This window comes from Choloepus didactylus, chromosome 2 (assembly GCF_015220235.1).
Source record: "Choloepus didactylus isolate mChoDid1 chromosome 2, mChoDid1.pri, whole genome shotgun sequence".
Lineage (NCBI taxonomy): Eukaryota > Metazoa > Chordata > Mammalia > Pilosa > Megalonychidae > Choloepus > Choloepus didactylus.
Genome location: NC_051308.1, coordinates 243,710,018 through 243,735,924, shown reverse-complemented (window position 1 = coordinate 243,735,924; position 25,907 = coordinate 243,710,018). Strand labels below are relative to the sequence as shown.

At 44.6% G+C, this 25,907-nt stretch overlaps 1 protein-coding gene across 7 annotated transcripts in view; it reads right to left on the bottom strand.

Annotated features, from left to right (window-relative positions):
• Window positions 1-25,907, bottom strand: part of NPHP4 (nephrocystin 4) — a 148,927-nt gene that overhangs the window by 69,836 nt on the left and 53,184 nt on the right. For 6 of the 7 annotated variants that reach the window (XM_037828682.1, XM_037828681.1, XM_037828683.1 and 3 more), the window contains 2 exons: window positions 14,816-14,998; window positions 8,467-8,605 (listed from right to left, as the gene is read on the bottom strand). In XM_037828682.1, coding sequence (XP_037684610.1) covers window positions 8,467-8,605; window positions 14,816-14,998 — 322 coding nt within the window. The remainder of the gene's footprint in view (window positions 1-8,466; window positions 8,606-14,815; window positions 14,999-25,907) is intronic. The other variant, XM_037828684.1, reaches the window with a different exon arrangement.

The window sequence follows — 25,907 nt, the reverse complement described above, 5'->3', positions numbered from 1 at the left end:
AGACAGATGGGAAAAGTGTGTGTGTGGGGGGACAGCGGTCCTCAGGAATACATTCTCCCAGCTGGAGAGACCAGGGGCAGTGCGACATCTCAGGCAGGGTGCGAGGGGCCGACGGGGTCCCCACAGCACAGTCACTGGCTGCCAGTCGCCTGGGGGGTGCCTCCCGAGTGGTGGCAGCCTTGAAGCCCCGTCTCCACGAGCAGACTGTTTCCGGAGACCACTTCTGCCCGTGTGGGTGCCTGCAGTGGGGAGGGCTGAGGAGAGGGTGGCCTTCCTGCTGTTACAGGGGGGACCGCTCCAGGTGCTGACCACCACCCAGAGGCCCTGAGCTGCCTGAGTGTGACCAAAGGGTCGGTCCCTCAACAGGGGGAAAGTCTGAGGAGGAGCCAGGGGCTACCTGGGGAGGCAGCTGGGCAGCTTGGGCCGAGGGGGAGCAAAGAACCAGGCCGTGCACCCGGAACAGAGCGGAGTCCCGCAACGTCATGAAGAGGGGCCCACAGCTGGCCCCAAAAGTAAGGGGAAAGGACAGGGTCATGGCCACAGGCATAGGCCCTGTGATTAAAGGAAGACTGTGAAGAAGAGCTTCCCATCATCAGACCGTGAAAATAAAGGATTAATACTAGGAATCCACAAGGCAAATCCGACGGAAGGGCCTTGATGTCTAATTATTTGAAGATACAAAATCATTCTCCCAAGACCTTGGTCACAGGAATGGGGAAAACAAGCAAGAGGAGATCAAAGGAGAACACAATCTGAGCAGGGCTTGGGCCTCTGTGCCAAATGGATTCCGACTGCAGGCAGCCCAGGACCCAGAGGGGCCCACCAGGGTGATGGGGGCCACGGGGGGCAGGTGCACGGCCCACTCAGCACCCCGGGCAGAGGTCTCCTTCGGGGTCAGGGTCAGAAGAGTGACCTCCAAACTGCTCTCTCCAGCATCCTCCAGCATGACACGCCATAAATCCCCCGGTGGCCTGCACTCTGCCTCCACTCCCGGTGTCACAGCGTGAACGAAACAGGCCTGTTGGCAGCCAGTGGGCCCTGATAGCACCGAGGCCAACTCGAGATGTTCCAGGAAACACCTCCATGACATATTTGCAATGACCCCTGCCACGTGGCTATTTTTTAAGTCTATTAAGCAAACAAACCAAAATTCTGCCAATGCTAGAACATTCAAAAGCAAAATATGGGTCAGGGAAAGTCTAGGTTACCGAAAATGAGGTTCGAGTGCCCTCCAGTGGCCCAACACATACTCTTTTGGGATAGTGATTAATGGACCGCAGGTCCGCAGTAATTTGATAGAAGAAAATAAAACAGATTATTCATTAACGGAGAGCCAAAGTAGCTCACTTAAAGTGACAGCCACCTATCATTAAGATTTCCACAGGAGCCATATAAGTTGGTAAAATATTGCAGCACGAAAAGTTTCCATCATAAGTTAAACACCAGTGGGTATTTAAGCGTCTCTTCTTTTGGGTCTTTGGAGGCAATGTCTTCAAATGCTTGGAACCTGGACTGAAGGTGATCATATTAACATGACGTAAACGCAGCAATAAATCCAAATTAAATAAACCAAAAGAAACTGAGTTCCATCCCTGCAGAGCTGCTGGTCCCCAAATAGTGACTGAAAACCAGACTACACTGCTACAGCACAGCTGCACAACAGCCTGACCCCTGAGCCATCCACCAGCCCCAGCACGGACTCCTCCGCAAAGCCATAATGACACATCTTCAGTAAAGAACTAGAAGAGTGTGTTCACAACAGCTCAGCATCGTAGGAAGTCAGGCTGTGCTTGGTGCACCCTCTGTGTGGGAAGGAACGCCCTGGCCTAGTCATCCAGAGATGCTTCACTTGTGGTGGCCGGATAAGGCCTAGAACCCAGGAGGGAGGCTCCTCGCCCCAAATCTCAGCCGCACTCTCTGCCCACAGCATCCCCAGGACCCCATGCTTGCCTGGCCTCCCACTGTCACCTCTTCTGTGCCGGGCCCAGCGAGGCTGATGGCCAGCTCCTTGGGGACAGGCCCATCCCTCACCCGCCCTTGCAGTCCCCCACCACGGTTACCACCTGGCAGGAACTTATCCATTTACACAGTGGACCAGCAAAGCAGGAAAGCCGGTTTAAGCTGGAATGCAACCAGGAAGCGGAAAGCCAGACTCTAATCAGGAGACCAGGCCACAGCTTTCTCACTACAGCAGCAGAGTTGCACTGCCATGACAGAGACCGTTGGGCCCTAGACCCTATGATGCCTGCTCTCCATCTGGCCTTTACAGGACCAGCCTCCACCAAGGACGAACTTGGTTATGGATGCAGAAACCGAAATCCTGAACACAAGGCAATCAAGATGGGTGAGCAGCAAAGTCCCCACAAGCCATTCTCCATCTTCTGTCCTGCTTCATCCCTTCTGCCACCTAACACACTGGGGAGCTTGTCTGTTTATTATCTCTCTCTTTTCAAAAATGTCCACTCCACGAGGACAGGAACCTTGCAAAATGCCTGGCACCCCAAAGACGCCCAGTAAATTTTGCTGAGTGGACAGCGGGGGGAGGGAGGGAGGCAAGGAGGTACATTTGAACCAACACCATCTGGTGCACTCTCCTCGAAGTGCCCCCAGAAGGGCTGATGTGAAATGGGAGAAGCATTCCGGGCCCAGGGAGGACTACTTTTCTGAACGGGTCACAGGCAGCTGTTTGCACCCACCAGGGCCTTTGGGGTCAAGAGAAGTGCCATCAAAATGTGTGGCATCTGTTTCTGCCCTGGCAGGTGCCTCAGTTCCACTGAGATTTCATGTCTGCGTTCAACCAAAACAGTGGTTGAAAGGAGTACGTGCCCATGGTCACCTCCCACAGGGGCTGCCAACCGAAACGCCCACTGCTGCAGCACCGAAGGGTGACAACAGGAGCTGTATAACAAACACACTGACGGCAGCTGGCAGCAGCCATTACGCACTCGCCCAGGCCAAGCAGTACAGTTGTTTATTTCTCACTGATTTGGAGGAGCTCTTTCTATAGTCTTTCTCCTTTCTAATTTTCTAATTCCAATTCTTGCCACTAATTTGTAATGCTTCTATATATTGCAAACATCTTCCAGTCTGAGGCACATCTCAGACCTTTTCACTTTGTTTATGAAGTCCTCACTCGTGCAAGAGTTCCATGTTTTGACATAATCACATTTCTCGGTCTTCTCTTACTGGTTTATGCTTTGGCTATCTCATTTAATAAGTCCTTCCTAATCCCAAGGTCATAAAGATATTCTCCTCTGCTTTCTCTAAAATTTCTGAAGTTTAGTTTTTCATATTTAGCTCTTTAATCCATCCTATTTTACAGATGAGAGATGGAAACATTTAATAACTTGCTAAGGTCACTCCAGTACACATTCATAAACAATGCACGGGATTGCTTTAAAAGCTCCTTAATGCTACCACATTGTACATTTTCTTACAGAACTTGCCATTTTCACTGAACATAAAGTCATGAAGACTCATCCATAAATTATGTACATAAATCTATGCCATTCATTTTAACTGCTCTGCTGAGTTCTACCATCCAAATAAATCAGTTTATTTTTCCATTCTCTGACTGAGGAACAGGTAAGTTGTCTCCACATTTTAACCAATAAAAACAGCGTTGTAACGTATGTCCTTGTCCATGGCTCCTTGTACATATGGGCTAGCTGCTTCGGCAACAGACATCCGGAGCTGGAATTTCTGAACTGCATGTCATTGCTCTCCAAAGCAGCTCTGCACACACCCCCACACCCCCCAACAGCGGGGGAGAGCTCCGGTTTCCCTACATCCTCATTAACCTGGATACACTTAGATCTATTTTTCCAATTTCATGGGGATGAAATGATTTCTTATTTTATTTTGCATTTCTCTGATTACTAGTCAAACTAAGCACTCTTTCATGTCTATTACTCTGGTTTCCCTGTGAATTCCCTTTTCACATCCTTTATCCATTTTTCCTTTGTTGTTTATCTGCTTCTTATTGATTTGGAGGAGCTCTTTCTATCATCTTTCTTCTTTCTAATCTTTTAAACCTAAAACTTTCTAAAATTTCTAAGTTTTTGTTTTTCTTATTTAGGTATTTAATCCATCTGGGAATTTTTTTGTCCATGGTGTGAAAACAGGATCTAACTTACAGTTTTCCGTATGGACAGCCGATCATTCCACCCCCATGTGCTGATGGATCGATCCATCCTTACGCCCTGTGGTAGGCAGAACCGCAGCCCCCCAAGATGGCCACACCCTAATCCCCCACACCTGTGACTATGTCACTCGGCAAAGGGAAGTCAGGGGGCTAAGCCGGTGACCTGGGAGGGAAAGATTATCCTGGACTATCTGGGTTAATTCAGAAGGGAGCACAGAGTTGGTGAGAATCAGGGAGAGACTGTAAGATGCTACCCTGCTGGCTCTGAAGATGGAGGCAGGGCTGGGGAGTGCAGGTGGCCTCTGGAAGCTGGAAATGGAAAGGAATTGGACTCTCCCCTAAAGACTCCTGAAAGAACACAGCCCTGATTACACCTTGATTTAAGCTCAATGAAGCCCACTTCGGAAACCTGACTTCCAGAACTGGATTTGCATTGCTTTCAGCCACCAGTTTGTGGTAATTTGTTACAGCAGCAAGAGGACGCTCATACACTCATCTGAAAGCTGCCATACACCACACTTGTTCTTTTGACCTGTCATCTATTACTCTATCTCGGCACCAAGGCCAGACCATTCTAGTTACTATAACTTGATGGGAAATCTGCAAACCAAGAAACGTGAATGCTCCCTTCTTCAAAATAGTCATGACTATCCTTGACTATACAACTTTTAATTAAAAAAAAAAAAATACACAATATCTCCTTAAAGAAAATGAGTGCAATGCATGGAGAACATTCCAGACAGAGAGTAGAAAATGAGCCAAGACTCAAGGCCATGAAAACACAGGGCATGGTTACTGACTCGCAAGCAGCACAAAACAGTTGGGAAAGGTTTCAAAACCACTAGACTATCAGCCCAGCAACGGAGGACTCAATAGCCCAAAAACAATTCAAAGAAGTCGAGGACTTCCACTTCTGGCCAAGGGTAGCAATGAGCGGACTTACTCTCCTGCCTGAAACAAATATGTATATATATTTAACAACAGTTTTCAAGACACTGGACTTCAGGCAACAAAAGATAGTGGTCCTGAGAGCCGGGAAACAAAAGAGTTGCGTCCCGCCGCTGCCCCAGCTTCCAGGGTTTGGAGACTGTGGCTCGTAGCACAGCAGGGGACCCACATATCCAGTGAACCCCCCGACCTGAGAAAGCAGAGCTGAGAGTTGAGGAGACCCAGAAGTGTTCACAGGACAGACCACGAGACGGGGTGAGCTGTCCAGAGAAAACAGACATCTGCAGAGGGACCCCCTCTAATACCCATCTGAGTACAAATCAGGAACCAAGCCAAGACCAGGAGAAGAACCACCTGCAAGGACAGGAGGGAGCAGCACCTGTGCTCACCCTGGCACAAAACAGTGCCTGTTCCCCTGGCGGGCTGGTGGGCATTGCCATTCACGGGCCGAGGGTAAAGGGCTCGGAAGGGCCTTCCAACCGTAATGCGCAACAATTAGCCCACAACTAAATGCTGATCTGGTTCCGCCCAACAAATCTTAAAAGCAAGATCTCAGAGGATCAAATTGCTTCCACAGTTCAAGAGCAGTTATTGAATACAAAAATATCCAGCACCCGACACTATAAAATTCACAATGTCTGGAATCCAATAAATGATGGTTGAGTATGCAAAGAAGCAGGAAAATACAATCCAAATAAAGAGAAAAGTCAATCAACTGAAACTGATCTAGAATGGACAGAGATGTTAGAACAAGCAGACAAGGATACTAAAATAGTTAGGATTGTTTTTCATAGGTTCAAAATACTAGAGGACAAGATGAACATGGAGACATGGAAAATATTAAAAAAAAAAAAATAGAACCTGTAAAGATGAAACTACAATATCTGAGATGAAAAATACACTGGATGGGATTAATGGCAGATTAGACACTGCAGAAGAAAAAAAATAGTGAACTTTAAGACACAGTAATAGAAACTATCTAAAACGAAATGCAGAAAATGAACTATTAAAAAAGTAAACAGAACATCAGTGAGCTGTGGGACAACTCCTAGCAGCCTAACATATGTATAATTGGGGCCCCGGAAGGAAAGGAGAGAGAGGAAGACAGAAAAAAATACTTAAAGAAATAGTGGCCAAAAAATTTCCAAATGTGACAAAAACTAAAAACCCAGAGATCCAAGAATCTCAACAAACCCTAAGCAAATCAGTTAAAGGACAATTCTGGGGAAATGGAGACAGCAGCAGGTTAGTCTTTAGAACTCCTCAAACTCCGTCATGCAAACAGAGCCACTACAAAGTCAAAACCAAAAGCCCACAGACAACATCCACGACTGATCCAGGCCAAAACAAAAAAATATAAAATAAAACAATAGGGCCATCCCCTCATGGTTTATAATTAATTTGATTAGAAAGTCTTTGAACATAACCAGCTAATTGTTTTCAGTGCCATAACTAGCTCATAATTTAAATACTTGGTAATTACTCATCCTAACATTTCTGTGTAGGTACAAAGATTGTCTTAAAAATTCCTTTTCAGAAAAGGAAATTATATTTTTCTCTTAAAGCTGGTAGCACAAGTTCATTCTCTAAGGAAATTATCTAGAAAGGCATATCTACAAACACAGGTAAGCTATGTTTATTACATTTCATTATTGCCCTTTTAAACAACTTAATAAAAAATCAGAGTAACCATGTTTATATTTAATCACAAAATATGCCTATTTTTATAACCTAGAGTCACTAAGTCTTTATCTTTCCTATTTATATGTTTCTTAGAGGTTGGTGTGTGTTTTATTTTTAAAATGCAACTGTAAATATATGTCAAAGAAGGAAAGGTGCTATATTTAATGCGTGGAATGGGTTAGAAACGAATCAATCCTTTGGTTAGTATTTCAAACCCTGTCCTATCCTCCAAGGCATTCGACTTCATCAGATAAAACTGGAAATGTATTCTAAACTGCCTCTGAGAGAACACACGCCACCACCCACCACCGCGGGGGGCTCCAGCAGATGTCCCGGCAATATCTCCAGCCCACGTGGTGCCGTGCATCCCACTCCACCTCCCCAAGACGCAGTTACTAACGTGCACATGGGTGTCAGCAACAATCCCTGTCACCTTCATCACCTGGTAAGCACAATATGCAAAAACGGGAAAAACAAAACAATTAAAACCATCAAATGGACTGTCTTTTTGAATTGAAGGAAATAATGATGTGCTTTGTCGCAAATAAATCAACTCGGTTTTAGATGTCTTAGAGAATCCTGGAAGACCATGAAGATGGAGGCCAACACATCAAGTTCTAGGCCAGAGTGTTAGTGTGCTGCTTCCACCAACTGTAAAGTCAAATTCAACAAGACTGGTTTCTGTAAAGCAGAATCTCAGATCAGGGGAAAAAACATACCACCGCCACCCCAATTCCAGAATCACCACTGCCTTTCCACCCACACTCAGGATCTACACCTGAGGAAAGTCCTCTCTGGGGACCTGCATGTCATCTGTTAGAGGAAAGCCACAGGGAGGATGCTCAGCTCCCCACTAAGGGCTGACAGGCTTGTTCATTCTCTATCTTTCTTTCAGGAACTGGGAAAGAAGAGATTAGTCCCTGTAATCTAGAGTCCCTTGGTCATTTTTTCAGCTGCGTAGATATTCAGAAGCAAAAAGCCAAGGGCTCAACACTCAACCAAGGTGAACTTCTCAAACATTCCCTTTTAACTTGTTCTCTTCCTTTTGCTAAAGATGGAATTCTCAACCAGGACAGGTTTGGCAATCCTTAGGTATAAACTAAGAGGCACTGAACACCAGGTACTGGCCATTGTAGAAGCTGCCAGGTTAACCAAATACTGAACCAACAGCCCACAACAGCTCTTCAACCACCTCCCTGCATGTGGAATATGTCCCATCACGGTGGAAGGCTCCCACTCTGCGGGAAGCCCTTGCTGCTGCAGCCCACACGAACTCCCCTTCTAAAAGCCGATTCCCGACTCTCAGACAGTACTTACAGGTTTTAAAAACCACAAACTGAAGGCTTACATTTCCTGTGCAAAATATTGCTGGCAGTTAGTAGCATTTGGCTAATCTCCAGTCCTCAAACCCTGTGTTTGTGGGGTGCCCTTTGGGGTGTCTCTGGTAGAACCCTCCACAGAGCACCTGGTCAGGGATCCATCAAGTTTCTGAGTCAGCTTGTGGTGGAAACACAGATGACACACTGTTCAACTCTACCTCTCAAGAGTAATCAAGAACCCAGCCAATGGATTCTACGCAAGCAGTCTCTGGCAATTATAAATCTGACAGCTAAGTGGACTAAGTGGTTTCCTTGGGAACAGATGGAGGCCATGCTGTGTGCCTGAGACACCAGCTCCGTGGAGACTCGTACTTGCAGGGGATGTGGGTGCTTTCCTGGACGGCTGCCACGCTGCCTGGGTGCTGCTGACACTCTCAGTGGGTGTGCCCAAGTGCTCCTCCGTGCCCAGCGCGTACTGGAACTGGACTGTCCCCGACTCCACCTGCTTCACCTGTGAAGAACACAGCGAGAACACTGAAGTCCACCCACCCTGCTTCTGTCAGCGCAGCTCAACCAGGAACGAGTCTCCTGACCCAAAACAGTCTCAGTAAAACCAAGGACTTCTCAAGCCACAAGTTCCTAGATTATAATCGAATAATTTCTGAGTATAAAACAATCTGCTGTGGCGTTAAAATCCCAGAAAACCAGATCATGACAGAATGACCCTTATACAAGAAGAAATCCTGATAGTTCTCCAGTTTTGAAGGTTACTTTTTTTTTAATTTATGTGGATAAAACTGACTTTTTAATATTGGTGCACAGTTCTATTATTAGTTTTAACTCACGTATCAGTTTATGGAACTACCAGCACAATCAGGATACAGAACGGCTCAACTGCCCCAAAAAACACTCTTGTGCTGCCCTTCTGTAGTCTCACATACACACACAAATCCCTGGAAATCAATGATATATTCCCCATCTCTACAGTTAGGTCTTTTCGAAAATCTCATAAAAATGGAATCTGACAACATCTTACTCTGGAGACTTTCTCTCAACATAATGCTGATGAGATTCCTACAAGTGGTTGGATAAATCAGTACTTCATTCCTTTTTTATTGCTGAGTGGTATCACATTGCATGGAGGTACTACACTTAGTTTATCCATTCACCCACTTAGGAACAACTGGGTTGTTTCCAGTGTGGGTGATTAGAAAGAACCACTATCCACATTGGAATATAGACTTTTGTAAGAAGACAAGCTTTCATTTCCCTAGGGCAAATACTCAGGAACAGGATTATACGGTAGGAAAATGTTTAATTTTATGAGAAACTGCCAAACTGTTTCCCAGATTTTTCCACTCTTACCAGCAATGTATGAGAGTTCCAGTTTCTCCACATCCTCAACAGCACCTGGTTATTGTCACTACTTTTTATTTTAGCCACTTTAATAAGCATGTGGTGGTATCTCATCGCTGTTTTATTTGGCATTTCCCTAATGGCCAATGACACTATCTTTTCATGTGCTTATTTACAATCTGTATAAACCCTCTGATGAGATGTCTCTTCAAGACTTTTGTCCATTATTTAATTGGGTTATTTGTTTTCTCACAGTTGCATTTCGAAGAGTTCTTTGCATATTCTGGATGCAAGTCCTTTGTCAGACAGGTGATTTGCAAATAATTTCTTTCAGTCTATAGCTTGCCTTTTCAGTGTCTTAACAGCATCTTTCTTGGAAAAAAGTTTAATTTTGATGAAGTTCAATTTATCAATATATTTTCTTTTATGCATTGTGCTTTTCGTGTCATGTGTAGGAACTCTTTGCCCAATCCCAGATCATGAAGATTTTCTCCTATGTTTTCTTCTAAGAGTTTTAGGGTTTTATGTCTTACATTTAGATCTATGATTCATTTGGGGTTAATTTTTGTATATGGTGCAAAATTTAGATGAAGGTCTATTTTTTTAACATGAGGATGTCCACTTGTTTCAACATAATTTGTTGGGAATTCTGTCCTTTCCCCCACTGAATTGCCTTTGCATCACTGTAAAAAAAAATCTACCGATGACACTTGTGTGATTTACTTTTGGACTCTCTAATCTGCTCCATGAATCTATGGGCCAATCCCTTCACCAGTATCACTCTGAACTGATTACCATAGCTTTACACTAAATCTTAGAACTATGTAGCATGATTCCAATTTCATTGTTCTTTTTCAAAATTGTTTTAGCTCTTCTAATTCCTTTACCTTTCCATATAAATTCTAGAATCAGCTTGTCTGTGTCTACAAAATACTGTACTGGGATTTTGATTGGAATCTATAGTTCAATCTAGGCAGAACTGACATCTTTACTATATTGAGTCTTCTAAGCCATAAAGATGTTATATCTGTAAATTTATTTAGGTTTTCTTGGCTTTCACCTAAGATTAACCACAGTGAGAATAATGACATCCAGCAAAGGGAACATCCTATAGTTTTCAGCACACGCATCCTGTACTTAATTCGTCAGATTTATTTCATTGAGGGGATGGCTTTGTAAATAATATTGTTTTATAAAAAATTTCACTTTCCAATTGTTCATTGCTAGTATGGAGAAATATGACTAATTTTTCTATGCTGACTTTGTATCCCACAACCTTGCTAAACTCACTTACTTGTTCTAGGAGATTTTTTTGTAGATTGCTCGGGATTTTCTACAACGACAATCATGTTGTCTAAGAATAGGAACAGGTTTGTTTCTTCCTTTCCAATCCATAGGTCTCTGATTTTGCTTTGTTCCAGGTTTGTTTGTTTGTGTTTGCCTTGCTGGGTTGTTGGCCTTACTGCATTGCAGCACCAGGCTGAACAGGATGTCGAGTGGTGACAGTGGACAGTCTTGATCCGCTCCTGATCTAAGGGGAAACATTCAGTCTTCTATCATTAAGTACGATGTTAACTAAAGTGTTTTTGTAGGGACCCTTGATCAAGTTGAGGAAGTTCTCTTTTATTCCTAATTTTCTGAGAGTTTTATCCTAAATGGATGCTGAATTTTGTCAAATTCTTTTTTCTGTATTCAATGATATATTCTTACAGTTTTCCTTCTTTAGGTTGTTAACATGGTGTTCTAGTTTGCTACTGCTGCCGGAATGCAAAACACCAGAGATGGATTGGCTTTTATAAAGGGGGGTTACTTGGTTCCACAGTTACAGTCTTAAGGCCATAAAGTGTCCAAGGTAACACATCAGCAATCGGGTACCTTCACTGGAGGATGGCCAATGTGTCCGGAAAACCTCTGTTAGTTGGGAAGGCACGTGGCTGACGTCTGCTCCAAAGTTCTGGTTTCAAAATGGCTTTCTCCCAGGACATTCCTCTCTAGGCTGCAGTTCCTCAAAAATGTCACTCTTAGTTGCACTTGGGGTATTTGTCCTCTCTCAGCTTCTCCAGAGCAAGAGTCTGCTTTCAAAGGCCGTCTTCAAAATGTCTCTCATCTGCAGCTCCTGTGCTTTCTTCAAAGTGTCCCTCTTGGCTGTAGCTCCTCTTCAAAAGTTCACTCTCAGCTGCCCTGAGTTCCCCCTGTCCGTCAGCTCATTTATATGGCTCCAGTGACTCAATTTAGACCCACCCTGAATGGACGGAGCAACACCTCCACAGAAATTATCCAGTCATCACCCACAGCTGGCTGGGGCACATCTCCAAAGAAACACTCAAAGAATTAACAATCTAATCAACACTGATAACATCTGCCCACACAAGATTACATCAAAGATAATGGCATTTGGGGGGACATAATACATTCAAACTGGCACACACAGTGAATCACACTTCTTGATTTTCAAATAGAGACTCAGCCTTGCATTCCTAGGATAAACCCCCACTTGGTCATTTTGTATTATTATTTTTACTAAATATTGTTGGATTCAATTTGCTAATACTGTGTTGAGTATTTTCACATCTACTTTCTTACGGAATATGGACCCACAGTTTCCTTTTCCTGTACTGTCTTTTTCTGGTTTTGATATCAGGGTAAAGCTGGCCTCTTAAGTTATGTTATGCTGTTATTTCTTCTTTAAATATTAGTAGAATTCATAATGCATAGACATGGATATTTCTTTTTTCATAAGCATTTATGATATGAATTCAATTTCTATAATTGTTTCAGGACTATTCAGGTTATCTACTTCATCTTGGGTAAGTTTTGGTAGAGTGCAGTTTAAGGTGAATTGATCCATTTCATTTAAGTGGTCAAATTTACATGCACAGAGTTTTTCGTAGTATTCCTTTATGATCCTTTTAATACCTGTGTGGTCTGTAAGGATATTTCATCTTTCATTCCTGACATTGGTAATTTGACTCCTCTCTTTTTTCCTTTTTCAGTCTTGCTATAGGTTTAACATTTTTATTGATCTTTTCAAAGAATCAAGTGTTGGTTTCACTGGTCTTCTCTATTGTGTTTTTTAAATTCTTTTTTGTTTTTCTGGCTTCAGTTCCATCGATTTCTGCTCTTACCTCTATCATTGCCTGTGTGCTGCTTGCTTTGGGTTTGTTTTGCTCTTCTTTGTGTAGTTTCTAACAGTGGAAGATTAGATAATTGATTTGAGACCTTCTTTCTTTTCTAATAGAAGCATTTAATGCTATAAATGTCCATCCTCACATACTTTAGCTACATCCTTCAGATTTTGATATGTCATGTTTTCACTTTTGTTTGTGTTAAAATATCTTCTATTTTCCCTTGAGACTTCCTCTTTGACTTATGGATTATTTAGAACTACATTAATTTCCAAATGCTTAGAAACTTTTCTGTTATCTTTATTATTGATTTTTAATTTTCAATTCCATTATGATCAGAGAAGATACTCTGTATCGTTTCAATTATTTTAAAATTATTATAGTCTGTTTTACGACCCAGAATATGGTCTAACTTGGTGAACGTGTGTTCTACTGTTGTCAGGTGGAGTGTTCTCCAAATGTTAATTAGACCCACTTGGTTAATGATGTTCAGTTCCTCTATGTACTGCTGATTTTCTATCTTCTTGTTTTATAGTTTACTTACAGAGGAGTGGTGACATCCCTAACTATAATTGAACGAGTAAACGAATGAGATAAAGAAGAAAGCCCAGGTTTAACCCGCCTGGCGGGTCAGATATCAGCCCCTTTACATAACCTAGGAAACACAGGAGAGGCAGACTTCACAGAGCAGGAGAGTGAGCCAAGTTTGTGCCTAGTTTCAGTTCATCATACCTGTTAAAAGCAGTGATTCTCAGCCAGGGGCAATTCCCCCACCCCCACCCCAGGAGACACCTGGCGATGTATGGAGCCATTTCAGGTTGTCACAAGGGGGTTGCTAAAGGTTGATAATGGGTAGTGGCTAAGGATGCTGCCAAAATCCTCCAATGCCCAGGACAGTCCCCACAACAACAAATTTATCTGGTCAAAATGTCAACAGTGCTGAAGATGAGAGGCTTTAATTTAGAAGTTGAGCTCCTTGTGGAAAATGTCACTATCTGATATATTTATGTCCGTAAGATAGTCCAGTCTTCAAAACACTGATGTCCCGATATAGTTTATACACTTGAAGCAAAGGAAATGTAGTGGCATGGCAAGCCTAAACTTAAACAGAATAAATATTTATTTATACACACACACACACACACACACACACACACACAGAGAACAAGAGAACAGTGATGGCTTCAGGATTTCTCACAGCAATTTTATAATGAGGGCTCAAACTAGACCATGCAGGAAAGCAAGAAAATATGGTCCCATAATGAGAGCTATTCCTTCTAAGAAAAGCTGCCCAATCAGCTGTTCCTTTGTTCAGATTCCCAAAGCATTATCCGAGTCATAAATAACAACACTGAAAATCATGCAGTCACTAGAGTCAGCAGGAAGTGACATCCTGAGTACACAGGTACCATCCCTTTACCTTAGAAAAATGAGACAACTGAGTATGAAAGGTTCAAATTTGCACTGCAGAAACTAGCTGGGGCATATTTTAGGATGAAAGTAGAAGAATCAAACAACCTACCAACATGCCAACTTGCCAACATGCCAACATGCCGCAACATCCTAGCCCACCAGCGTCAGCCAGGGGTGGTCTCCAGGCGGTGTCTGTGCAGCCCTGGGCCACACCATGGAAGACCCTCCAGGGCCACCCATGGGGGCAGGGGGCACAGAGGGCCAGGGGACAGGAGCCTTCACAGACACTCCAACCAGCCCAGCTTACCTTCATATGCTTTTTACAGTGGGGTTCAGATAAGGTTTCGTTTTGAGACTGTAAGCCGAGCATCCTGGCTGAGGCCCTCCCCTGTGCTGTGCAGAAAGCCGAGGTCCTGGGGCATGGGTGACGAGGTCGCAGACGGGCCAGACCTGGAGTCAGATCGCCAGGCTCCCCTGCTTCCTCGTGCTCGTCCTGCCCGAAAGCAGGCTGCCAAAGGCCACACAGAGCCTGTTCTCAAATGTGGCAAACATCCCAAGGACCCACACAGTGCGGAGTGGGTCTCCACACACAGAGTGACAGAAGAGGCCCCCGTCCTGCCAGGTCCCCAGGGGCTGGCACAGGGGTGGGAAAGCACCAGGCCCACGGTAACCAGGCCTCGGTGAGTCTGCATCGGACTCAGCAGTCAGATTTCTTTTCTTAAGAGCTTAACCATGACATAAAGCAATTCTGGTTTTAAAAATGCAAGAACTTGCTACAGACCAGCCAAAAGGAGAAGAAACATACGTAAGAAGGGCTAGCAGCTTACCTCTTCGGAGCTCATGCTGGCTGGGGGCACCCTGTAGACCAGGCAGTGCGAGGGGCTGGGCTGGGTCCCCCCCTGCAGCGGCAAGGTCACCCTCCCAGAGCTGGCTTCCGACGAGGGGCTCCAGGCAGCCCAGCGGACCAGGTGCATACAGGCCAAGCTGGACAAAGAGGGGACAGACGCTGCCTGGGATCAAGACAAAGCACACACATCCATGAGTTACCGCAAAAGTCACCCAGGCAGGCACAATCAACAGGACTTGCGAACATTAAATGTAACCGCAGCTCAATGTAGCAGGGAATGGGGATAAGCACCTCCATTTTACACAAGCAGGGACCAAGGTGGAAGGAGGGCACAGCACCCAGTGTGCAGAGAGCAGGGAAGTCAGCCTCCTGCTCCAAGGCCCCGGCCCCAGGCCCCAGCCCCCTAACCAGGACCCCTGCCCACCCACACAGGCCTGATTCCAGGCAGCATTGGCCTAACTGAAAGACCAACACCATTTTGATGACGTCCCTTGCTCCTTTACGGATATTTCTGCAGGTCTGTAAACATGATGTGCCTTGCCAGCAGCAATTCAAATCCATTAGGAAAATATCAGGAGCAGCATTTTGTGTTGGTGATAAGAAATTTTGTAAAATAATGAAGAATGCATGGGGATATTCAATTGAGGGTTATTAACACATTTTCTTCTGCAAAGTTCAAAGTGGTACATTTTATATTCATTAACTTTGTCATTGTGAAATCAGATCATCGTTCCTTTTTTCACCTACTCTATCAATGGTCAAGCAAGGACATGACGGAAACCCTTAGAATAAGCATGCTACATTAAAAGGAAGTCTTTTTACAAATACAGTCTCAGGACCCCACTTGGCAAAGTGTTTTAAAGCCACTGTGTTCAACCATTTATTTAGAAGAAGGAAGAGCCAAGCCACACTCCAGGCATGCGCCGAGCACTGACGCCCCCATGCAGCCTCGGCAGAGGGCCCCGGGATGCGCCGTCATGGAGGAGACCCAGGAGCTGACAGGTGCGCGGACTCCCGTTGGTGGTGGAGCATGTCAGCATCGCTTGGGATATGACACCAGTTCAGAGTGGGAGCCCAGGGAAGGGTGAGTCCCAGGCCAGAGCAGAGCTGCACTCGCCACGGAACCAGAGGGGCTCACACGAACCCCAGGCAGCCTTCATGGTGCCCGCCACATGACTGGGAGGAGGGACAGAGCCCACGGCCCGTGGCGGGTAACAGGTTCCCACACACAGGAAGCAGATGCGGAGGAGGACCCATCTACCGGGCCCGAATGCCCTCGGGTCCCAAGCAGACCCCCAGGCCCACTAACTGGAACCTTCTTTCAAGCAGCTCAATGGTCTGCTGAGTTTAACCACAGCTTCTTCCTGCACTATCCTCCATCCTAGTATCTCCTTTAGATCCATGTGAGAGGAGACCCGGAATCAGCATGCAGTTCACCAGAGCCCCCATCAAAACTGTGGTCAGGCCTCCAACAACCCCCCAGCAGGGGCTGTGCGAGCCACTACAGTCCTGGGGGTGGGTGGGGGTTTGGGTCCCCGTCAATTCAGTGAAGAGAAAACCTTTATCACTACGTCCAGGAAGAACAAGGAAAGAATTAGAAAAGTAAGAAACCAAAGCCTGTCACCCCGTGCCATGCTTCCAACGTGTGTCAAACACAAAAACAAACAACGCCTGTCCCTTCCCCTCCACTCAGCTGGAGGACAGGTTATAAACTGGTACTGAACAGGGTACAGTGTATCTATGAAAAGTGGATCATAAATCCATTGCTTTTCAGAAATGAAATTCCTGTAAGAGTATTGGGAAGTGGCCACTAAAAAAGTAAAACATAGACATTTATGACAGGATCAAAAACAAAATAAAGTAAGACATATCCAAATTTTCATGCTATTTGTGCAATTCTTTCTGGTTTAATTTTCAAACCAGGTGATTCCACTGTCTAATTTTTCTAGTTCCAGAGTTCTCTCAATCAATATATATCTCTTCTGCATGGAATAATTGTCAGTCACCTAAATACCCATTTTCCTCACTTTTGTTTCTAACATCTCTAACAAAAAGGGATGGCTGGGGAGTTACTGATCACTCCTTCTCAGAGGCTCCAGTGGGATCACTAGGGACTGGCAGCAATTCAATTGCTATTTATTAGCCTTTGTTATCCCACAACAGGCCCTGATGGCACCTGCAGACGAGACCCTCCCTGAAATGCACCTGCTCTTTGGCGAAGGTCAGACCCAGCCAAGCCCGGGAGTGGAGCCCGAGCGGCCATCGAAGCCCTTAACGATGAGGCTCCGCCCACTAGTGACCTGTAGGGGTTGAGCTTAGATAGGCAACTTTGTAATTTCTTATCTGCCACAGTTGAGTTTGAAGTCATGCAAACTGGGGTGGGGGGAACCAGTCCAAAAAGCATTGGTGACTTATAATCAAATTGTTCTCATTTAGACTTTTAATGAAAATAACAATCGATACACAAAATGACAAAGGAATAAGCTTGGATAAGCATCAGCTTTTGTCAAGATCAGAGGTGCCACGATGACATTCATCAGGCAGAGCTACAAACAGCAAACAGACATCCAACCCTGGGGAATGCTAGGATCAGGGGTTCCTGCAGTGGGCTGGACGACAGCCCCAAAAGGCACACCAATGTCCTGACTCCCAGTGCCTAAGCTGTGACCTCATTTGAAAAAGGGTCTTGAGATCCAAGACGGCAGATTAGGAGAGACAGAGCAAAACTCTCCTCCGTGAAAAACACTAGATAAAAGACAGAAAGTGCTCCAGAACAGCAGTTCCAGGGTGCCGCTGGCTGGGCAAGGTCTTCTACATCCACAGTGACTATGCGCTCGGAGAAACCAATAGACTGTGTTTGGAATTGTATGAGCGTTGGAGGCTGCTGGGGAAATGGCGGCCATGATGGGGAGAAACTTAGGAACAGTGTTTGGCGGTGGGCTAGTTTAAAAACTTGGAAAGCAGCCGCGGATCCAGCAGCAAGAGCTGTGTAGTCGAGCGCAGTGCAGAGTGCCTTCCATGCCCCGGGCACCCACCTCAGTATGTGGCGTGGATGATAGCCTTTTGCACACCCGCAGCTAACAGCCCCTGAGCCAGGAATGGGCCGCTGTAGCAGGCGGAGGACCAAAGAAATGGGTAGTTTCCACACTCCATACAGACATGTTCGCAGCGGGCTGGGAGACGCCCTTCACAGAGCCACAGCCAAGAGCTTCCTTAGGGATTCCGTTCACCCGTGAAGGTGCACAATCCTCCTCCGCAGAAGCCTGCAGAGTGCACAGCCTAGAGGCAGGAGTGTTGCATGGAGTGCCAAGAGCCCTACACCAACCCAGGGACTTGTGGGCCCACAGCAGAGGGGGACTGTAGGGAATCTGAGCTGAAGAGTTAGACGCATGCTACAGCACCAGGGGATTCCAGCCGCAGCCCCGGGAATGGCCGGGAGCACTGGGTCTTAAAGCCATCTTCCCTGACTAACTGCACAGGGCACACCACCCCCACCCACCCTCAGGGCTGGCGGCCCCCACTGCACACGGAAAACTGGTGCACTGATTGGACCTCCACAAGGCTTGGACCCCCACTTCCTGCACAGATGAAGGTGGGAAGAACTGGCTTGAGGGTAAGAGGTGGGTCCGGAGCGCCATCTGCTGGTAGGTCAGGGGAAGTGCACTCCACCAAGCTGCAGCTCTGTCGTATTAGAGACAATTGTTCAAATAAGCCTGCATGCCCTAAAACAACCCTATCAAGATAAGCAAATGCCAAGGGGCTAAAAACAACAGAAAATCTTGAAGCATATGAAGAAACCAGAAGACAGGATAACCCAAATGTCCAAATCAAAAAACCAGAGGAGACACAGAACTTGTAGTAATTAATCAAAGAAGTAATCACAAACACTAATATCATGGCTCAGGATATAAAGGACATCAAGAAGACCCTAGAAGAGCATAAAGAAGAATTTGCAAGAGTAAATTAAAAAAATAGTGGATCTTGTGGAAATAAAACAATCTGTTAATCACATTAAAAAGATTCTAGAAACACAAATCACAAGATTAGAGGAAGCTTAGGAACAAATACGCGAACTTGAAGAAAGTTGGTTGGAAAGTGAAAGCACAAAAGAAGGAATGGTAAACAAAAAATCAAAATATTTGAAATGGATCTCAGGGATATGAAGGACAACATGAAGCACACAAATATAAGAATCACTGGTGTTCCAGAAGGGGAAGAGAAGGGTAAAGGACTAGGAAAAGTATTCAAAGACATTGTTGGGGAGAGCGTCCCAACCCTTCTAAACGACATAAATATGCAAACCATAGATGCCCAAAGAACTCCAAATAGAATAAAACTAAACAACCCACTCCGAGACATATTCTGATCAGACTGTCAAATGCTGAAGAGAAGGAACATGTTCTAAAAACAGCAAGAGAAGCAATTCACCACATACAAGGGGAATAGACTAAGTAGTAACTACTCATTGGGCACCATGGAGGCGAGAAGGCAGTGGTATGATATTTAAAATTCTGAAAGAGAAAAACTGCCAACCAAGAATTCTTTATCCAGCAAAGCTCTCCTTCAGATTTGAGGGAGAGCTTAAAATGTTCACAAACAGATGCTGATAGAATTTGCTAACAAGAGACCTGCCATACAAGAAATAATAAAGGGAGCCCTACCAGCTGAGAAAAAAAGAAAGGAGAGAGAAGTCTGAAGAAGGGCACAGAACTAAAGAGTTTTAGTAAGGATATGTTAAAGAAAATAAAGAGTGGGAAAAAATATATCTGACAAATAAAAACCAAAGGATATGACAGCTGATTCAAGAAATGCCTTCACAGTAATAACACTGAATGTGAATAGATTAAACTCCCCCAATTAAAAGATAGAGATTGGATGAATGGATTAAAAAATATGAACCATCAATATTTTGCTTAAAAGAGAAAAACCCAGAGACACAAAGAAATTGAAAGTAAAAGGATGGAAAAAAATATTCCATGCAAGATACAGCCAGAAGAAAGCAGGAGTAGCAATAATAATCTCAGATAAAATAGACTTTAAATGCAAGGGTGTCATAAGAGACAAAGAAGGACATGATATACTAAAAAAGGGACAATTCACCAAGAAGAAATAACAATCATAAATGTCTATGCACCCAATCAAGATGCCCCAAAGTACATGAGACAAACACTGGCAAAACTGAAGGAAGCAACAGGTGTTTCCACAATAATTGTGGGAGATTCAATACATCACTCTCTCCAAAAGACAGATCAAGCAAACAGAGGACAAATAAGGAAACTGAGAACCTAAACAATGTGATAAATGAACTGGACTTAATAGACATATATAGAACATTACATTCCAAATCACCAGGATATATATTCTTCTCTAGTGCCCACGGAACTTTCTCCAGAATAGATAATATGCTGGGCCATAAAACAAGCCTCAATAAATTTAAAAAGATTGAAATTATTCAAAGCACATTCTCTGACCACAGTGGAATACAACTAGAAGTCGATAACTAACCGTCAAAGATTTAGAACATTCACAAATATCTGGAGGTTAAATAACACACTCCTAACAATCAGTGGGTTAAAGAATAAATAGCAAGAGAAATTGCTAAATATCTAGAGACAAATGAAAATGAGAGCACAACATATCAAAACTTACGGGATGCAGCAAAGGCAGTATTGAGAGGGAAATTTATAGCTCTAAATGCATATGTTAAAAAGGAAGAAAGAGCTAAAACCAAAAACAGAACTGAAGAAGCTAGAAAATGGACAGCAAACTAATCCTAAACCAAGCAGAAGAAAAGAAATAACAAGGATTAAAGCAGAAATAAATGACATAGAGAACAAAAAAAAACAGAGAATAAATAAAACCAAAAACTGGTTCTCTGAGAAGGTCAACAAGACTGACAAGCCCTTAACTACACCAACAAAATCAAAAAGAGGGAAGACCCAAACAAACAAAATAATAAATGAGAGAGGGGACATTACCGTGGATCCCAAAGAACTTAAAAAAATCATAAGAGGATACTATGAACAACTGTACGCCAACAAACTGGATAATGTAGAGGAAAATGGACAACTTCCTGGAAAAACATGAACAACCTAGACTGTCCAGAGAAGAAAAAGAAACCTCAACAAACCAATCACAAGCAAAGAGATCCAATCAGTCATCAAAAAGCTTCCCACAAACAAATGCCCAGATCCGGCTCTGCTTCCCTTCCAGCGGGGCCCAGCGAAGTCAGTGACCGCTGGCCCTCAGGGGCTCATGGGCCCTCACTCCTGCAGCAGCTCTGGCAGCCTGGCACCCGCTCCTGTGGGGACCCCCCTCCGTGCCATGGGCCCTACCCTGACCCGGCCTCAGGCAGTGGCGACTGCTTCAGGGAAGGGACTTTCCCAAGGCCAGTCCCAGAGTCTCTCTCTGAGAGGGATGTCCTCCCTTCTCCGGGGTCACCAACTGGGAAGATGTAAGCTGGAAGCTGTCCACAGCCATGGCCAACCCCTGAACCCATGGCACCGAGAAATCCTGCGAGGCCAGGAGAAGGGACGCACGCGAGAGGAGCCACAGGAGAGCAGCTTTCTGCTCCAGCACAGGCAGGGGGCTTGGAGAGGACCCAAGGGCCCCAGGAACAAAAACCCGACAGCTGCACTTAATCAAAATGGAAAACTTCCACACATCAAAAGACAGGGTAACTACTGAGGGAAACTGGGTTAAGGGGACATGGGATCTCCCTATTATTTCTCACAAATGCATATGAATTTACAAATATCACAAAATAAAAAAATTTAAACTAAAAAATGGCATGAGGCTATGATAAGGGCTATATAAAGTGCTGGTAAAAATAACTATATTAAACACACTCACACACACAAAATAGTGCTACGTTAGAATATAGGATGGCAGAGAAAGTTCCATTTTAAAAAGCAGCACAAAATACTAAACAACTGTGAATAAACTTAATAAACACTCTTCAAAAATTACATCTGAAAATTATGAAAAAGAAAAACACTCATGAAAGACACAAAAACACACTTGAACAAATGGAAAGAAATGCCTTGTTTTTGGTTAGGGCTTCTCAACACCCCCAAGATGTCGGCTCTCCCTAAATTGATTTATAAATTTAATGCAATCCCAATTAAAATGTCAATAGGCTTGTTTTTATGGCACTAGAAAAGTCAAGCACATGGGAAAATAAAGATGCAAGAGTAGTCAGAAGAGCCCTGGAGAGGGAGGGCTGCCAGGCTGCGCAGTCCCCCAAACCCTGGTGACCCCAGAATTCGCACAGCGTGGCTCCAGGACAGAGCAGACAGGCAGCGGACGGAGGAATGAAAGCCCAGGGCCAGACCCACCCAGATAAGCCACAGGCAGCAGCTTCACTCACGCAGCAAAGAAGGACCTTGAAATAAACAGTGCAGGACAACCTGATGGCCACTGGAAGAAGATAACATTCAATCCATTCCTCACACCACACACGAGAATAAATTCCAAACAGTCAGAGAACTAAACATGAAAAACGAAACTAAGTACGAGGAGAAAACAGGAATGAATTTTCCCTACCTGGGAGTAGGGAAAGGCTTTTTCTATGATCCAAAATCCAGACGTAATAAAAAGATTGATACATTTGACCACATTAAAAAATTTTAAGTTAACATGGCAGAAAAAAGGGAAAGAACAGACAAAGGACAAAGCAGGGAGAAAATGTGTGCAATATATATCATAGATAAAGGGCTAGTATCCTTAATAAATGATGAAAAACAACGAAAATTCTATTGGAAAACGGGCAAGAGAAATGAACAGACAACTCATGAACCTACGAGAAGATGTTCAAATTCACTCATAAGAAGAGACCTGCAAACTAAAACCACACCACGATCCCCCTTCTCACCGAGCAGATTAGCAGTATGAAAAAGCTTGACCACGGACACTTTGGAAAGGCTCGTGGCGGGGGCGGGGGGGGGCAGGCCTCCTAACGCGTCCCGGAGAGAAGGAACAACGACGTGACGACTATGGAGGAAGTCTGACAATATCCAACAAGGCGATGCCTGCGTTTACCTTTCCACCCAGCAAGCCCACCTCCAGGAATCTGCCCTGAAGACACACCTCCACTAATTCAAAAATGCATCTGCACCGGGACATTCATTGCAGCAGGATTTATAATTGCAAAATACTGGAAGCAATCTAAATATCCAAACAAAGGAAACCGGTTGAGTAAACGTCAGTGCACTGGTATTTCGTGATGGAGTACCATGCAGCTGGGAAAAAGGAGGGAGAAGGCAAGACATAAATTGCAAAAGCAAAGTGCAAAAGAGCACATATAGTCGACAGCCCTCTCTGTATTGAAGGAGAAACAAGAAACACACACCCACACCTGTTCAAACTTATAAAAAGCAACCTGGAAGTGGAAACCAGGAAACAACAGAGCTGGGTACCTCCACGGGGTGGGGGCTTGGACTCAAAGGAACAGAGGGCTGCGATACTTTCCTGAGGTTACCTTTCTATTCAGTTTTGGTTTTTAAAAACATGTTAATGTTCTTTATAGTCAAAAAATTAAATTAAATCAACAAGGATGGTGGGGGGAGGGGGTAGAGGTCTAAAACTGAATACAAACAGAAACGAATGAACCCAAATATACTCAAATGAAAAATACAGCCATGCTAAAGACAGGGCAGGGGGAGATAAAGCCAAGAGACTTGTGAATGCTATTTGACTTATAAAAATACCATTGACAGTTGTGAGTGAAGAGTAGAAGGTAGGCACAGTGATGGGTTGCAAATGAATACTGAACTCTCATTGGTAGGCTGGGTTTTTGTGGTTGTATAGGTGAAGCAGTTCTGAAATTACTGAAATGCCTAATGGTGTGAGCCAAGTTTCCCTCTGTGGGAGGGGAGGCCAAAGGCAGGAGGGAGCGCAAGGAAGAACCTTGTGGAGATGGACCGGAAGTGAAGGCATCAAGGAGAGCTCATAATTCCTAAAGTACATGCATATGGGTGTGCGTGTGCATGTGTGTACTCACATACATCTAAGTATGTGAATGTGTACGTATAATCACATATGTACTTTTGTATATGTGTGTGTCTGTGTGTGTTCATCTGTAAACTTCCTGGCTCTGCTTAAAAGGGCCTCCAAGCGCCCTAAGGTCCAGGTCTTGATTTCTAGCACATTCCCCCTGAAAAAGAACCAGGACTTATCAAAAACAAGGAAAGCCTAAGAAACCTGTAGTCTAGAGGATCCTAAGGAGACCTGACAACTAAATGTAGTTTCGTATCCTGGACAGGATCCTGGAGAAAAAAGGCAAGTTAGGTAAAAACTAGGGAAATCTGAATAGAGTAAGGATTTTAGTTAATGATAATGTATTGATACTGGTTCACTGACTGTGACAAAGGTTGTATGCTATGCCAGAAGTTAACCCAAGAAACTAGGTGTGGGGCATAAGAGAACTCTTTGCAATTTTTCTATAAATCTAAAACTGTTCTAAAATAAAAAGTACATTTTTATTTTTAAATATATATATTTAAGTATATTTTATATATAAGGAATCACAGCTTCTCATGGAAATGGCTGGCTCCAGGGCTGAAGCAGGGAAGACTCAAGATGAACCTGAAGCTCCTTGATATGCCAGAAAGTAAAAAAGTGTCAAAACACGACACACAATGAAAGATATCACAGGACGCAGAGGCCAGCCTGAAGGGACTCCAACAGGCCAAACTGAGGGCAATTTGAGCACCGAAATAACTAGGGATGGTAATGGACTGTAAACAGTTGGAAAACAGGGACCCATGGGTCCACACCAATATGGACTCAATGGGCGAATGAATCAACCCATCACTAGGGGAAAAGGAAGGGCCCGTGCTGACAGGCAAACATGGAGGGGGTGCTGGGAACCCCACTTTGCAGCCACCACGATAAAGATGGTTCAGAGGAGAAGCACAGGTGCGTGCCACGTCCAGGGGAACACTTTCATGGGGAGCAGCCGTCTGCCTGGTCTTAGAGTCTCCCCAGTTGGCTGATTAGTTGCAAGGGTAAAAATAATCTACAGGGAGGAGAAAGCAGGTAATAGAAATTAACCTCACCAATGAGGTACAGATGGACACTGCATGCCTCTGTCCTGACACCCTGAGAAAGACACAACCTCGTTACAGAGTGTTCAGGCCAGGAATACACCATCTGAATCCAATCCCAAGGAAACATCAGACAAATCCAAAATAAGGGACACTGTATTAGAAATGTATACATACATGTATACGTACACAGATCTAACACAGGCTTGTATCCAGAACATATACAAGAAACTCCTCCTGATTCAATAGTAAGACAAATGACCCATCACAAAAGTGGGCAAAACAACTGAACAGACAAATCACAAAGGAAAACAATGAGTGGCAAAAAAACACAAGAGAAAGCATTCAACATCGCTGGTCACTAAAGAAATGCAAGTTAAACCACAAGAACTACCCCATCACATCCACTAGCAAGGCTGCAACTCCAGAAGGACAAAGCCAAAGCTGGTGAGGATGCGGGGCAGCTGCAACCTCACGCCCTGCTGGTCCGGCCTTTGGAAAATCGGCGTTTCTTATAAAGAGAGCACACACCCACCCTATGACCCAGCACTTCTGCTCCAAGGTTCATACCTGAGAGAAATGAGAATACATACTGGAAAAGGCTTGGCCAAGAATGCTTGGAGCAGCTTTATCCATAACCAGAAGCGCCCACTGACAGGAGAGTGAGGGAACAACACCTGCAGGGCCCCTTGGCAGCAGAAAGGAAGGCCCACGTGCGGGAATATCCAAACATCAGGCCGAGTGATAGATGCGTGAGAGCAAATGCTAGACTGCTCCACTCAGATGAATTCAAGCAGGCAAAACCAACCTGTGGCTGTGGGAGGATGAGGAACAGCCACTCGAAGACATCGAGCCCCAAGCCCAGGAACCTAGAACGCTTGTCTCTGCAGACGAGATTAATCAAAGATCTCGAGACGCAGAGATCACCCTGGGTTACCGGGGTGGTCCTACAAGCAATCACAGTGTCCACAAAAGAGGCAGAGGTGGCATGAGACAGGCACACGAAGGGGCAGCGACATGAAGACA